Source organism: Mus caroli, chromosome 1, assembly GCF_900094665.2.
Source record: "Mus caroli chromosome 1, CAROLI_EIJ_v1.1, whole genome shotgun sequence".
In the NCBI taxonomy this organism is placed as follows: domain Eukaryota; kingdom Metazoa; phylum Chordata; class Mammalia; order Rodentia; family Muridae; genus Mus; species Mus caroli.
Window position 1 is genome coordinate 156,653,141 of NC_034570.1, and position 16,581 is coordinate 156,669,721.

The window sequence follows — 16,581 nt, forward strand, 5'->3', positions numbered from 1 at the left end:
ATGTTCTGCCTTCTTCCACAGAAGGAACATTGTTTATACCAAAACTTCTTTCAGTATTTTATCCTAGCTGTCCCCACTCACCATCCCCAGCCTGGGTGCTTCTTGCTGGATTAGAAGAAGGTGGCTGTTCTAGTACCCTTATTGCTGCCTACAGTTTGGACACATGAGTCTGCTGAGTGGCTGATTTACAAAGGTTTGAGTAGTGTACACTCTGTGCTCCTATGTGTTCATAGTTTTAGTCCAGGTACTCAGTGCTTGGTCTAGTGTTGGCAGTCTTAGTATAATAACTCGGTGGATGGAAAGATCCCTAACCTGGGAGTTGAAGGTTGGGTTCAAAAACTGGCCCTTCCATAAAGAGCTGTGTAGCCCTGGGCAGGTTTATACCTTGGTCTTCCAGTCTGTTAGATGGGTGGTTTCTAGGGTTGCCTTTGGCTGTGTGATTCTGAGTCTCCATTTAATTTTGATGACCTGCTAATTCACTGTGAGGGAAACAATAAATCTCAGTTGTATTCAGTGTTTTCCATTCTAACCAATGTTTAGAATGAAAAACAAAAAAACACCTAAAAAACAAAACAAAACAAAACAAAACAAAAAAAACAAAAACAAAATACCACCATCTAGGAAGGGAGACCTGTTGTTGAGATTTTCAGAAGAACAAATGATTAGCATTAAGCTTTTGGAAGACAGAATTGGGTGGTCAGGTTAGGTAGAGCAAGGTAAATACTTTGGATTAGGTGGCCTGAATCCAGGCCAGCATGGCCTTAGCATATTCCTCCAATTTCCAGAACCTACTCACCTTTTCCCTCCTTTGGGCATCTGTTCTTCCTAGTCTTTAGTCAGAAGCATACAGAAAGGTAACGGCTTTCGGTGGTGGTTCTTGGCATTTTTGCACTATGACGTTTTCCTCTGTGTTGAGTAGCTTTCATATACATTATCCCATTTGATCCTTTTAAAGTAAGGTCATTACTACCTACTTACACTCAAGAAGCCCAAAGCTCAGAAGAAATAAGGGACTTATTTGTCCATGGGGTTTTATGGATTAAAAAATTTCATGAGATAACGGCATGTCACCACTTTAGCATAACTTGGCTGTTTCAGGTGTCAGGATCCAAGGCAAGCATCCTATTTTGGTTAAGGCAGCTCAAACTGTAACTCTTGATGTTAGTGAATATATATGATGTGGTGTCTTGGATATCGAGGGTTAGAGTTTATGGAATTTACGGAAACAGGGCAGTGAAAAATGAGAGAGATCGACTGTTGGTTTTCTCTAAATTAAGTCCTGAGGTGTGTGCACAGGGGAGAGTGTATAGGAAATACTCCAGAGAGGCAGGGGCTGTGTCCTCTCGGCAGAACAGACACTGCCGAGAATTTGGGACTAGGTGTTAGTGCTCTACACCCAGGAGCCCTGCAAGATGTGGCTGTGCTGTCTGCATGCTTAAAACTGCGGCTATGGAGATAGGTTTTTGGCTCTCCGAAAACGAAAAGAAAGCATTTTGGATGACTGGAGCTCTCTGTGGGCCAAGAAACAAGAAAGAACTCAGACGAACAAGCTACTTCCTCTCTTCTCCTTCTTGTCTGGAGCTTACAGGATGCAGAGCTCTCAGAGTGCTCACACTGTTACTCCTTCTGCACACAGCCTTTCCAAGGGGCTGATACAGAAGAGAAGCAGGTCAGAAGCTGCAGTGTGTGTGTGTGTGTGTGTGTGTGTGTGTGTATGTGCACACATGTGTACATGTGTGTGCTTGTAGGTGTGTTTAGGGGTAGGGTTAGCACAAACTGACTTTTCTTTAAATGCTAGCTTAGTGTTTTATTTTATTTCCTTTGACTTAGACATGCAAAGCTCACTCATCTCACAGTGCTAGTTAAACAATTAAAATTAAACCATGTTAAAACTCTCAGAACAACGTTCAGCACCCAGTAATAGCCCAGCACTTCTCACAAACCCTGCAGGGCATATTCATTAGCATTTTGATGCAGCATTAAGAAATAAAACTCAATAGCTCACTGTAGTTGATATTTACTTTTTAATTATGTCACATGGAAGACGCAGCTAGTTGTGGCTAGCTGAGTGTTGACTTGGTGGACTTGACTCGGTACCAATTGTCCTTTACCAGTATGAAGGAACAGACTCTTAACTCACTATGCTGATCTCATGGTGGAGGGCAAGTGTTTGGGAGGATTGGGTGGGAGTATAGAGGCAGTGTGTAGAGCCAAATCACACAAGGGCCTTTAAACAGCTACTTGGACATGTCTCGTGACTTATCTGCTCATATTACACTGGGTAAAGGAGATCCTGCGGTCCAGCGTATAGCCTGTGGAGTTGGGACCAATGCAAGATTAGAAAGGGAACAGTGAAATCCATCCTCTAACAACTGCAATCTTGTCCTCACTATGTAGCAGAATCTTTAGAACCCTGCAGAATGGAACTGTTGATAACAAAGGCCGCAGATGGCTGAATAGGAAATTCTCAGGCAAGGAGATGTGATCCTGCTGTGTGCCGTGGTGAGAGCTGGAAGCAGCTTTTAGAGACAGTGATACTTGAGGAAGTCCTGGAGAATAAGTAGGAGTTAGAAGGGAAGGGAGCTATGGGGAGAAAGAATAAAGAAATGTGCAGGGGAAACAAGCTGTGTAAAGGCTGAGAACCAAGGCCGGACAGGACAATTTTTTTGTAAACTACAAATGTTTATCTGTGTTTGAAGCATTTAGTGCTGCAGGAGCAAAGAAAAGAGAAGCCCCTTTATCCTCCAGAAGGCTAAAGGGAATCTTGAGAAAAGGAGTCAGAGCCAGAGGCATGCCATGATCAAATGTTCATTTCAGAAAGAATATTTGTGCTCAAGGTGGTGAATAGATTAGATGTGGATAAGGAACCTTGTAAGAGAAGAAGGTATGATGTGACCTGAACCTGTATGGTACAGTGACATAACAGACAGACATGGGGCTGGAGAGATGGCTTAGAGGTTAAGAGCACTGGCTGCTCTTCCAGAGGTCCTGAGTTCAATTCTCAGTACTGATAGACATGGACAGACTTACATGGTGGAGGAAGTATGACTGGCTGGATGCAGAGGTTGAAAGGGAAGGAAGGATGCATCTAGATTTCTAGCTTGGAATTTCTAGGAATCCATGGACATGAATTAATATGAAAGGGGAGACACATAAAGGAGGGGCATGGAAATCCCTCCATCTCTTTCTCCTAATTATGTTGTAGGCTAGGCTGCTGTAATTAAGGTACCCTAAACCATACTGCATCAGTTACTTTATGCAGTGTTTGATAAAAGCAACTTAAGGAAGAGCTTGTTCTGGCTCAAGGTTCATGGCTACAGTTCACCATGGTGGGGTGGTCTTGGTGGTGGGAGCCTGAGACACCGATCACATTCTGCAGCCTGAAGCAGAGGGAGGTGAATGTTTGGCACAGCACTTTCTCCTTTTCATGGAGGTCAGTTCTTCCCACCTCATTTAATGTCATCCCAGACATGCCCAGAGTCTTACCTCCTCAGTAATTTCAGGTGTTATAAAGCTGATACTCTTACCTGTCATACATAGTGACTAAATAAAGTACTTTATTTTCTTTCTCATTACAGTTTGGATCTGTGGGGCTATAGCTACTATTTCTAACACGTGGCTCGTAGCTATAGGTTCTTCTCAGCATCAGGGACAAGGAAAATAGAGTTGAAGGTAAACAGCTTGCTGGCAGAGAGATGATAACCTAGAAGCTGTATACTTTGTTTCTTAAATGTAGTCATATGGCCACAGCTAGCTGCAAGAGAGTCCAGAAAATGTATAGCCTGGTGGTTGTCTAGCCAAATGAAACCAGGGATGTCTTATTACTAAAAAGGAGGAAATGGTTATTTCTCCTTCTCTAGAAGGATGAGCTTGAATATGGTCCTATCTGAAATGGGAGCATGGAGATTATTAGAAGGAAAACATACTAGAATGCTAGCATTAAAAAAATTTCCTTCAAATGTTCTACCTGGTTACCCCAGGTCTAATGTAGATGAAGGATTCAGGTACTGGGGCAGCAAAGAAGTGACCCTGGTGTTGGGGTTGGTTTTGTGGGCAGTGTTATTCAGGTGGTGAGTTCTATACTCCAAGATCTGGTTGCAGTCTGGACATGTATGGGAACAGGTCCAAGAATGGGGAGGTAGTGGTGGTGAGAGGTGATGGAGTCACATGATGAATCCTGGGAATCAGACTCCAGAGACCAGCATCAGGGTAAAGATGCTTATATGCAGTGTTTGAGCCAATCCAAGCCCCTAAATCCTTGGCCAATCATATTTCGCCACACCTTCGCTATGCCCCAATGAAAGCCCTGTTGATGAGGTTACTCACAAGTAGGGGGCGGGGCTGTTGAGGGGAAGGGATCCATCTTAGATTTGATGCCATGTGCAGCAGATCAGGACTCTTTGAGCAGCCGTAGGAACCTGTGATCCTCACTCTCCATGGCACATTTTTTCTTCACAAGGTTGACCTCCACATCTTCACAGACACCTGCACTGTACTGACCAATGTGCTGTAAGGAATGTTCCCCAATATCTCTGATTGGTAAATAAAAAGCTAGAACCTGTGACTTGGGCAGGTGGGAGGGGAAGATAGGACTGTGGATGAATAGGGGGTCTCAAGTAGGGACCACAAGGTAGAAGGGATAAAGGAGGAGGAGAAGAAGTGTGCCCTGAGGACACCAGTGGAACAAAGCAAGTCTCAGTTGGCAAGTAGCACAGGATCTATGGCTGGGGTGTGGAATAGAATAGCTCAGAATCTGCTCAGTTTAGGCTTAAAGCTTATCAATAAAGAGACCAGGTTTCTGTGTTTTCTATTTGCAAATTATACAGGCTAAAATGGGTATAGAAATGCCCTGGAGATACCTGGGAACAAAAGGGAGCATAGGAACCCTCCATACATTACTACAATATCATGGCTCTAGCCAGTTTAAGCATGGAAGAAATCTTTTTTTCAAAGAATTTGATAAACTTGGGATTCAATGGGAAATGTAGAGAACAAAGCTCAGAAAATAGGCAAGTACTAAAATGATGTCTACTATTCTTAGTAAAGACTTTTTATTTTATTTTTTTTAACCTTAATTGATCAAGAAGATGGTTTCTGCTTCCAGAAGAAAACTGTCAAGCTGCATTTTCTTTGTCTTTAAACCTTTTCTGTAGGTGGGCACTGGAAATGCTTTGCTCCCATCCCGAATACACAGGGATGCACGGTCTTTCGTTACTTGGTTGGATTATAGGCTAACCCCACTGAAGATGTGGGCATTCCTTCATTTGTCTACATTTAGAAAGCCTGCCCACTAGTTGTCTCTAAAAATGTCTTGGAAGGTTGAGACAACATGTTTAAAATGTGAAAACAAGTGATAAATGTTCTTACATTTTAACTTGAAGGCAGGAGACGGAACGTTTGAACTGCCATATTGACTAAAGACATACCTTAGTAGTCTCTAGAGAATAAGAAATTTGTCAAATCTGCTTTGGAGACTTGAAGACTGCAGGGATGGGTAAGCTTTATACAAAGCTTCTAGATGCTTGTCTCCAAGGATACTTGTTTGTGACCTTAGCAGCAACTTTGCTTCTCTAAAACCGGGGTGTGCTTACAGAACTGCCTCTCAACGATGCTGGAGGAATGGCTGTCAACAAGTGGGGAAAGGAACTTGCTTTAAAAGAAATGAAGGTGCTTAAATAAGAACAGCCTTGCTCTAGAGACCGCTTGTGTCATGAGAACACAGTTTGTCATGCTGAGCTGCCTCAGCTCACTTCTTTCAGGCAGCTCCCTAGATTTGGGCCAGAATGCATGCTCTGCACTGAGGCCCGCATGCTGAGAAGGCTACTCAGACAGTGTTGGTTCACCCCACATTCTTTTAGACCTCAGCTACATTCTACAGCCTTGCTGGATGTTGGGTATGCAGGCTCAAGGAAGTCCTGGCAACTAACCCCAGGCACCTTAAGATAAAACAAACAAGCAAGTTTAGATTAAATATTGTACCAAGATGTGGAACTTGCCTTTTCTTTGTGTTGCTAGTGCCTAATGAAGTGGTTTTTTTTCTTTCTTTTTTATAGGTTTTGACAGAATTAAAATACCCAAAGTCAATGTTTTCTAGGATCCAGGGAGACAGAGTATGTGTGAGAATAGTCAGTCTAGGATGTGACTCCTCCCTCTATGTACGTAGAAAACTCTTTGGGGTCTTTGATGGCTATATAGTGCTTCCTGTAATTAGTGTTTAACTTTTAAAAGGAGATCTGATCTTTACAGGTGTGCTCTGTACCACATACACTGCCCTGCCCCCTTTCATTTATTTATTTGCCTTTTTCTCTGCCTCTGCTTCTCCGCATTTACCTTAGTTTGGAGGGTGGGCCGGATTCTTTCTGCACCTCTTAAATGATTAAGAAAATGTCAAAACTCATGTTCTGTAAGTTGTCCTCAGTGCCTGGGCACAGAACACCAGCTTTCCTACTGTGTGCTAGCCAGTGCCTACAGTCAGAACATCAGACTCCCCACTGTGGACCAGTGCCCAAGCTCAGCATGCCTGTCTGTCTACTGTGTGCTAGTACTCGTTCCTGTATTTGCCACACCTCTCCTCAGTGCTCCTCTCTGGCTCCTTATAGCTATGTGTCCCTATAGACAAAGGATGAAAATGGATAGCTGGAATGTATATGGGGCCAATCATACCTAAGATCTGCTTTTGAATCTTATTTTGTTTATGTGTGTGTCTGGCATGTGTATGTGGGTGTAAGGAAAAGGTGCAGTGGGTCTCCTGGAGCTGGAGTTACAGGTGGTTGTGAGCTGCCCAATGTGGGTATTGGGAACTGAACTCAAGTCCTTTGGAAGAGCAGCAAGTGCTCTTAACTGCTCGAGAACCATGAATAAGATCTTAAATCATACCAAGGCATTGGGATGTAAGAATTTTACCCTGGAGAGACTGAGGAATAAGTAACCTTTAAAGCAAGAGACTGAGATGATTGGATGATAACAGGTTTAAAAAAGAACGCTTTAGAGAAATGTTGAGTATAGATTGGGCTAGAAGTGTGTGTACGTGTGTGGAGGTACGGAGGACACAGTTCTCACACCCAGCTGGTAGCACTAGCCCTATAAAGTGATGGTTAAGGACTTTAGAGCCAGTCAGCCTGGGGCTCAGCACGACTGTCACTTGCTATGCTGATATATTAGTCAGGATGTGCGTATTCTTAGAGCATCAGCTTTCATATGTAAAACAAGTGTGATAATAACGCCTATCTTACAGGTTTTTAAAGAATTTGTTAAAATGCCACAGGAGAGGGGCTTATCACACAACATCATACAACTATTATATGAACTAGAAACTTGGTTATAATGGGGTCAGAGAAAATCCAAGTTAGGGGCCAAAGGCAGTGAGCAAAGCATGCGGCCGAAGAGCTGACTACGAAGTACGAAGTTCAGTACTTCTCCCTCATGGTGACCACAGTTCCAAACAGAACTAACTTAAATGGAGGAAAGAAAAAATATATTCCAACTTATAGTTTCACGGGGTTTCAATCCATCATGGAAGGGGAGTCATTGTGGATGTACCATCATGGATTGAGATGTGACTTAACTATGCATGAGGAGATACAGGAAACATGCCTCGCCCTTTGGAGAAGGGGCTACCTCTGGGGTCTGGAAAAAGCAGATTGAAGTTCTGGGCAGGGCAATCGGGTTGCAAATTAGCATACCAAATTAGGAACAATTTCTGAATAAGGCAATCACAGGATGAGAACAAGAGATGCTGTCAAGTGGGCATGAGAAATCTAATCTCTCATCCTAGGGTTAGGGCCAGATGAGCAGTTCTAGACCCTCAACTTGTGAGGATGGGTTTCTGATGAATGGGGTTAGAGCAGCCTTGGAAACTGAATGCTACTTACTGTTGGAAACTGACAAAGTAGAGGCAGGGATTACCATTTTAGTTTTAATTCTTAGCAACTGTGGCCCTCAAAAGTCTGATAAAGGGGCACTCAGAACTTCTGGCTATGTCCTCTGAACCAACCCAACTCTGTCCTCAGTGCAGGGTCCCATTGCACCTGCATCTGCATCTGTGCTCACATAGTGTGCATGCATCCACACAGTGTGCATGCACACTCACACCCCCGCCACTCTCCATTCTGACTTCAAGGACACGGGCTAGTGACTCAGTAAGCATAGAGAGACACCATCACTGTGGAACTCCTGACACATTCCAGTGTGCTTGTGCATTTTCTCTCTGTGCTTCCATTTTCACAGCCAGCATCTCATGCCTGACTATCTGCCCTTGCCTGGCTTAGGGACCACAGCTCCACAGAAGCCAAGGTACTTCTTGATAGTGAGAGCAACAACAACAGCGGTTGCGTATTTCAGTGCTTAATATATATCAGCTGTTGCCATAAGTATTTAGGATAAAATGTCATCTAATCTTTGAACAACCCCATAAGACTGTTACTATTATTATGGTTTTACTCCTAAGAAATCTGAAGTTCACGAGTTGAGTACCTTGCCTAAGGCCATGTAGCTGGATTCTAATTTAGGACTGCTCTCCAAATTCAGGCCTTTGGACTAACCGTCATGCTGTAAAAAGGCAAATGTCTCTGAGAACCTGTTTCTTATGCTTTGGAGCATGAGTTTGTGTGCCTTCTTGGAAGAAGCTGAGAACTGACTAACCTCTATTAATAATTGATTAAGAGAGTTCAATGACTTGCCTTCTTCAAATGGCTAATCTCATTAACAGAGAATAGACATGGTGACAAGGTTATTCTCAGCAATTATCTGATGAACAAAAACCCAAAGTTGTCTCTCTCTTTAAAATAAAAGTGTAAATAATGCTTGAAACCCCAAGAACACTTTCACGTAGCGCTCTTTCCCCTTGATGATTTTATTTACCCAGAGAGACTAGGAAGTGAGATATTCCCAAGTAGAGCCTCAGCGGGGCACAGGACAGAGAACTGGCATGGTCAGGTGAGTGATATGTCCTGGGAATAATGCCCATGCTTCATTATCCAAACACAGCCATTATTAATTGAAAGCATTTCACCTTTCTGTCCCACTTATGTCACTGGGAGACTGGGAGGAGAGTAAAGAGTTGAAGAATTACAGGGCCGAAAATTGTTGCTGTACCATTTAAGGAGTAACTGTAAAGTCATGTACATTTTCTATCTCAGGTGTGTGAGTCAGAGAGAACGGAATTAGCGACATCAACATTTGGGGTGGGAAGTTGCAACTGAGTTTCCTGACAGAATTATTTGCCCCTTGATGGGGCCGGTCTACAGAATATGGTTATTATCAAGCTGGGTGCTAGGAGATGGTGGTTGAGATATAGTAGCTTCAAAACAGGATGTGAGGGCACAGCTGAAAATGGTGGTGGGGACTGTCACGTGAGATCTACGTCTCAGTGAACCTCTATTGAGTCTGTTCCCTGATGAGCCTGGTGTGATAGTGTGTTCATGTTGTGTTCCTGGCGGGGAAGACTGTTGATACTTACTGGGTAGGTGAGGAAAATGGATCTCAGATTGCTACACAGACTTTAAGGCCTTACCACTAAGTGTGTTGCCAGATGATATTCCAAGCCCTTCCTGTTTGGTGCCAACACTATTTTAATATACTATGCAATCTATGAGTCACCTACTATTTCCTCTGCACAGCCCTTGAAGCTCCCATACTAATACTCCTATATTGGCTCAGCCATTCCTTTACTTATTCATGGGCAGCCTCCAAGCACTTGGCTGGTCCAAAACACTCTCTTGTGTTCACTACCACGTTCTGTGGGATGCGGGAATCATTTTCTCACAACAAGAATGAGGACCCACATTTTTGACTGTGCCTTTCATGGAGGAGAGATGCTGCTCTGGAAATCAGGAGACGTGTGTACACCTTGTCCTTGTCAAGGTTGCTTCAGTAAAAAGGCACATTCATAGGAGGTGTATGTTTGAGCTGAGGGTGAGCACTTGGCACCCTTTCTCACCTGTCTCAGGTCCATGCTGCACTTGGAAAGCAAAATCTTCTGCCCCATGTTGGCTGGGGTGGAGCATGCTTTTAATCCCAGCACCCAGGAGCCAAAGGCAGACGGATCTCTCAGTTTAAGGCTAGCCTGGTCTACAGAGTGAGTCCCAAGATAGCCATGGTTATACAGAGAAACCCTGACTCAAAACAAAACACAAACACAAACCAAACCAAACCAAACCAAACCAAAAGCCTTCTGCTCCAAGCTACCTGAAACCAACCTGGCGATTCTTGCATTCAGCTTGGAAGCTGTCCCATCTTCATGTTCCTTTCTTTGCTTCGTATTACAATTCTTCTTATGCTTCTAACAGAAGTCTCTAGGTTAGACACTCTATAGACTCTCCTATTCATGTAGGAAATTGTGTTCTCATTGCTTAGAACTTCTAGACTCTAACTGATGAGATCCCACGGGCCTTTGTCTCTCAGACTCCCCTTGGTATCTCGATCGTTGAAATCCCCCTGTTCTCCCTGATCACCAGACCTCAGCTGGTGTCTCTTCTCATCTGGTTTTTAGTTTTTCTTCTTTCGATTACTCTTAAAAGCTGTTCAATCTAGTCTATTGCTTTGGGACTGAGGTCTCTCATAAAGAGACTTCTTTGCTTTGTTACTTCTTCCCCTTTGCTTGGTCACCATCTGGAAGGGAAGTTGATTTGTCTTGAAGTGTTACTTCCTGATTTCATTGTTTTTCTATCAAGTACCCATAGGCTTCATAATCCAGACAATATATTATCATTTCCTGAAATGGCATGAAAAGAAATTCTCACAAAATTGTCACAATAACTGTTTATATAGGAGATATGTTGCTAACACAAAGAAGGAAGGGACACTCTGGACAAAGAAGACATTAGGATTGGGTTTTGAAACATGGGAAACCGTTCTCCCAGGGAAGAGAAGCCAAGCATTCCAGAGACAAGGGTCATCATGTGCAATTACTTAGAGATGTGGAATAACAAGGGTCACTCGGAGAAACTCTAGGTTGTTTGGAATCTGTCAAGCTTGGTGTTCAAATAGAGTTACTTCAAAGGGGTGAAGCTGAGGGCAAGAAGCTAGATGATGCACTTTTAGGATATCTTGCCAAATGTGGTGGTTAGTTTCAATTATGAACTTAGTGAAATCTAGAATGACCAGAGTTATAGCTTCTCGACATGCCTGTGGGGATTATATGGATTAGGTGGAAGTGGGGAGACCTGCTCATCATGGGCAGAATCCTTCCCTGGGCTAGGAACCTAGGCTGTATAAAGGGAAGAACGTGAGCTATGCACACAGATTCCTAACTCTGTTTCTACACTGTGGGTTCAGTGTGACTGCCTGCCTCAAACTCCCACTGTTCTATCTTCCTTATCATGATAGACTGTAACCTGGAACCGTGGGCCTGAATACATGCAGAACAAGGATGTCAGGACGGAAGATGATATCGTGTGGCAAGAGGTAGGGTCCATGGTATGGATACTGTTCCGACATGTTCCTTCTGTTTTGCAGCCATGGTTGAAGGCCTTCAGGTTACAGTGCCTGACAAGAAGAAGGTGGCCATGCTCTTCCAGCCCACTGTGCTTCGATGCCACTTTTCCACATCCTCCCATCAGCCTGCGGTGGTTCAGTGGAAGTTCAAATCCTACTGCCAGGATCGCATGGGAGAATCCTTGGGCATGTCTTCTCCCCGAGCCCAAGCGCTCAGCAAGAGGAACCTGGAATGGGACCCCTACTTGGATTGTTTAGACAGCAGAAGGACCGTCCGAGTGGTAGCTTCCAAACAGGGCTCGACTGTTACCCTGGGAGATTTCTACAGGGGCAGAGAGATCACAATAGTTCACGGTAATGATGCCCCTGTTCTGAATCTAGCGGGTGGGAGGGAGGTTCAGGGTTTTCCCCAGACACAGGGGAAAGTAAGTCAACTCTTAGTCTTTCAGCCACTCAAGGATCTGATTTTGTGGGCGATGGGAGCAGCAAGAGCCCTGGCATTTTGCTCTGAGTACAGGGAGGGGGTGTGGACAACATGGCATGTAGGAAAGAGAGATAAGCTCTGGAGTAGGCTTTCAGAGCCTGGTCTCCCATCTCAGAGATTGGTGGCAGAACTGTTTGAAATGAGTTTTAGGGGAAGAACTCGAGGCAGACACTCTATACCTCGATTGCCTTCCCTGCCTCTTTCCTGACCCTGAGAAATAGACTTCCCTAACATCTCCTTTGCCTGGAGAAGGGATGTGTGCAAGCTACAGATCCAGGAGGGTGAATCAACTCCACAATCTCTCCAGCTCCCCAAGCTTTAGATACAAAAAGTCACATGTCTTTTGTGACGTGAGTCACAAGTCTCATGAATGATTTTATTATTAAATTATTTGAAGAAATCAGTTTGTTTCTAGGAACCCAGGATCATTCGGAAAATTACTGTGTTTTTTTTTTTTTGATTTTTAATATTTTTATTACATATTTTCCTCAATTACATTTCCAATGCTATCCCAAAAGTCCCCCATAGCGCCCCCCACTTCCCTACCCACCCATTCCCATTCTTTTGGCCCTGGCATTCCCCTATATTGGGGCATATAAAGTTTGCAAGTCCAATGGGCCTCTCTTTCCATTGATGGCCGACTAGGCCATCTTTTGATACATATGCAGCTAGAGACAAGAGCTCCGGGGTTCTGGTTAGTACATCATGTTGTTCCAAAAATAGGATTGCAGATCCCTTTAGCTCCTTGGGTACTTTCTCTAGCTTCTCCATTGGGAGCCCTGTGATACATCCAATAGCTGACTGTGAACATCCACTCCTGTGTTTGCTAGGCCCCGGCATCATCTCACAAGAGACAGCTATATTTGGGTCCTTTCAGCAAAATCTTGCTAGTGTATGCAATGGTGTCAGCATTTAGAAGCTGATTATGGAATGGATCCCTGGATACGGCAGTCTCTANATGGTCCATCCTTTCATCACAGCTATGAACTTTGTCTCTGTAACTCCTTCCCTGGGTGTTTTGTTCCCAATTCTAAGAAGGTGCACAGTGTCCACACTTTGGTCTTCATTCTTCTTGAGTTTCATGTGTTAGGTGCCGCTGTAGACCTGGTTCAAAGACATCAACTACGCCTGAAAGTTGACTAGAACTACTTCTACTTGGCGGCTGTACCCTAATTATTCTCTTGCTTTAAGGATGCTAATTTGTATTATTTTGTTTGAAACGAAGTGAGCATTTTCCAATCAGTATCTGGGCAAAGGAATAGATACTCCAGAAGGGCGCCCCTGTCCCAGGCCCCATCGTTCAATGCCTTCCTTCCAGAGGACAGAGGTTTAAGAGCAGGTCCTCCTTTCTGTGATAATAGATGCAGATCTTCAAATTGGAAAGCTCATGTGGGGAGACAGCGGACTCTACTACTGTATCATCACCACCCCGGATGACCTGGAAGGCAAAAACGAAGACTCAGTGGAACTGCTGGTGTTGGGTGAGTGAGAACCAGGGGCAGCATTTTCATCTTAGGCTGCTTGCGTCCCGTTCATGTTCTCCCTGCATGCATTAGCAGACTGCATACATGATTTTTATCTTGTGTGAGCAGACCAGCCTATTGTAGAATATTCTCCTTCTGGGTTGTAGCTCTGCTCATCATGCCTTGCTTCAGGAAGGCTGGGGCTCTCTTTGGAGCATCGTGAGAAGTGCTTCTGATCTCCTGAGTGTCCCTACCTTTCCTACTTTCACCTTTAGCCCTGATTTCCCTTACCCCTTTCTTGTCTTTTTATGTGGTGGTTAATTATGTGAGAAAGGACCCTGGGACCGTCTGAGATGTGTACACATGATGCGATCTACCTCTCGTTAGTCTCTATCATATTTCACAGGCCTCTGACATTTTCTTGAACAATTAATTTGTCTCTGCTTAAGATAATCACGAATGAGCAAGGTGTGTGTAAGCCGGAGAGTCCAGTAATAAAATGCATCCAATGAGAAGAGCTATTTAGAGGTGTGCTAAGTTTAACCAGAAGTGTCCAAGTTATTCTCAAGCAAATATTTGTAATCTTTATTAACACTAACTGTTTCATAAAGGAAAACTCCTTGCTTTGGCTACTTTTCCTCTTGTGGGTTGGAGGAATGTTAGCGGGAAATGATCTCTTTGAAGACTGAGTGCATAGTTTGCATTTCATAAATGTTGGCTAGATAAAAAAATACTTAGGTTAAACCAACACAGAAAACAAAGAAAAGCCCTCTATTAATTGTAGGAAAAAAATAATTGAGGATATACCCATTAAATTGTATTCAGAAGACATCGTGGTTTTGTGTTTGTTGTTCTTGTAGCCTCCAAAAGTTAACTGAAAGTGATTTGTGGGAACATCCAAGAGGGCCTTGTTTAAAATGTAAATGAAGGTTAAGGCTGATTTTTTTTATTTTTCCCTCCATGAGAATCCCAATATGTAGGGATAAAGTGGCATTTTCTATTTAGAATTTTTAGGTTCCGTCATGACTTTGGCAGAGCAATAGTTCTCATGCCTTAGTCTTAGAGTCTTCAAAATGTTGGTTTTCCTTGTTAGACGGGTGATTTAAACATAATCCTTAGGGCCAACATAGAAACTAAACTGCTGTGGTTTGTACAAAAAGGGAGGAATATGAATTATTCAAAGGAAATTAAAGGAGTAAAAGACTTACTGACAATGTCAAGAACACAGAGAGGGTAAGACTTGAGCTCTGCGGTGGCTTTTTAAATCAGACAGAATCTAAGAGATACTTTTTTCTTTTTCGTTTTCTTTTTTGCCTAATCTTAGAACTCTAATAGCCAAGTTTGCAGTAACAAGAAGTTTGTTTGAGCTTGCAGTTAGATAATTGTGAGCACAGCTATTAGACCGAGGCAACCATCTGCAGAGAAGTAATTGTGTGTAGAGGAAAAGAGGCCAGGTAAGGAACCGCTTTAGATAATTTGGTCCCACTTCAGCAGATGTGGGGTGAAGTGGAAATGAATGGATGAAAAGTTTTGTCATCTGAGGATAGGCTAAGATACACATTCCTCTGGACTGAATCCAAGCTAACTGCGGAGCCTTTCTTGGGGACCAAAGGGGTCAGCAGCTGGTAAATGACTGGAAGGCTTGATGACAGTGGTCACCAGTGATGGGAGGAGAGATGAGGAGCAGAGCTCAGTACTGAGAAGAAGTGACCACAAACGAAGGACACTGCAGTCAGAGTTCTACATAAAAGCGGCATCACTGAACCGATGCACCCGATGCACCCGATGCACCCGATGCACCCGAGGGACAGGTACAGCCCTGCTCTACTCTACGCTAATTAGAAACATCCAGAATGGGATCATTTGCTATGGACAGTTTTGGGCAAGACTGTCCATTATTTAAAGGAATTGATTGCAATCTGTGAAAAATTTGAGCGCATTAAAACACTAAGTGCCAAACTCTGAGTCTTTAGCTTGGCCTCCCTTTATAATTTTTTTCAAAACTACTGTCACATTAAAAAGAAATTAGAATTGTTTGGTTGTTATAGTCTGCAGACTATTTTGTTTAATGGTCTTTTTTCCTGGGAAACCAGGAAAGTAACCTGATTTCTGGGTTCTCTGTCAAAGATTGGGGTGGCCTGAAAAGATTCCTGGAGTTCATAGTTTGCAAATTACAGCACCATGAACTAGTGGTTATCAAATTTTCTGTGAGGAATGGCTAGAGGATTCATTTTAGTAAAAAGAAGGACTTAATGACCAAAGGATATGTTTTCAATATTTGGAGTGAAGGTTTGCACAAGAGGCATTGGAAACACACTCCCTGCCTGGCAGGCGGCTCATTAGCGGGAGGAGTGCAAGCCTGGGTTGGATATGTAGGCTGCTGCTGAAGCACAGATGAAAGGTACAAGACTCTGAACCAAAATAGGGCATGGAGACACCTTAACTACAGTGCTGAGACCAAATCAATCGATCTTGAAGATGTATGAAGAAATTGAGGGAGATATGTCAAACAGGATGCAAAGATTTCTAACTAGTGGGTAACCAGCTATCACATTAACGAAGAAAAGGAATGTGGGTGGAAAAGCAGGTTAGAGAAGCAGAGGGATGAGTTGGGTTTTGAACATGTAGAATTTAAGATGTCTGTAGGACATCACCAGGGCTCCAGGGACTGTGTTTCATTGGGATATTTTTTATAGATTGAAACTCGTTATGTTAAGTAATATAAGTGGTGTTACCCAAAATTGTCCATGACAAATTGATCACTGGCAATTGCAAATGTAAGTCTGGAAATCAGAAAAAAGTGAAGACAGAAGACAGTGGGTTTAAGAATCATGACCAAAAACCGAATCCAAGAACACATCAAAACAACCATCTATCATGACCAAGTAGGCTTCATCCCAGGGATGCAAGCATGGTTTAATATACGGAAATCCATCAACGTAATCCACTATATAAACAAACTCAAAGATAAAAACCACATGATCATCTCGTTAGATGCTGAGAAAGCATTTGAAAAAATCCAACACCCCTTCATGATAAAAGTTTTGGAAAGATCAAGAATTCAAGGCCCAACCTAAACATGATAAAAGCAATATACAGCAAACCAATAGCCAACATCAAACTAAATAGAGAGAAATTCGAAGCAATCCCACTAAAATCAGGGACTAGACAAGGATGCCCACTTTCTCCCTACCTATTCAA

At 43.2% G+C, this 16,581-nt stretch overlaps 1 protein-coding gene across 3 annotated transcripts in view; it reads left to right on the forward strand.

The window, feature by feature from the left end:
* Ildr2 (immunoglobulin like domain containing receptor 2) overlaps positions 1–16,581 on the forward strand; it is a 60,213-nt gene that overhangs the window by 4,176 nt on the left and 39,456 nt on the right. For all 3 annotated transcript variants that reach the window (XM_021168537.2, XM_021168551.2, XM_021168546.2), the window contains exons 2-3: positions 11,455–11,787; positions 13,279–13,398. In XM_021168537.2, the coding sequence (XP_021024196.1) occupies positions 11,455–11,787; positions 13,279–13,398 (453 nt within the window). The remainder of the gene's footprint in view (positions 1–11,454; positions 11,788–13,278; positions 13,399–16,581) is intronic.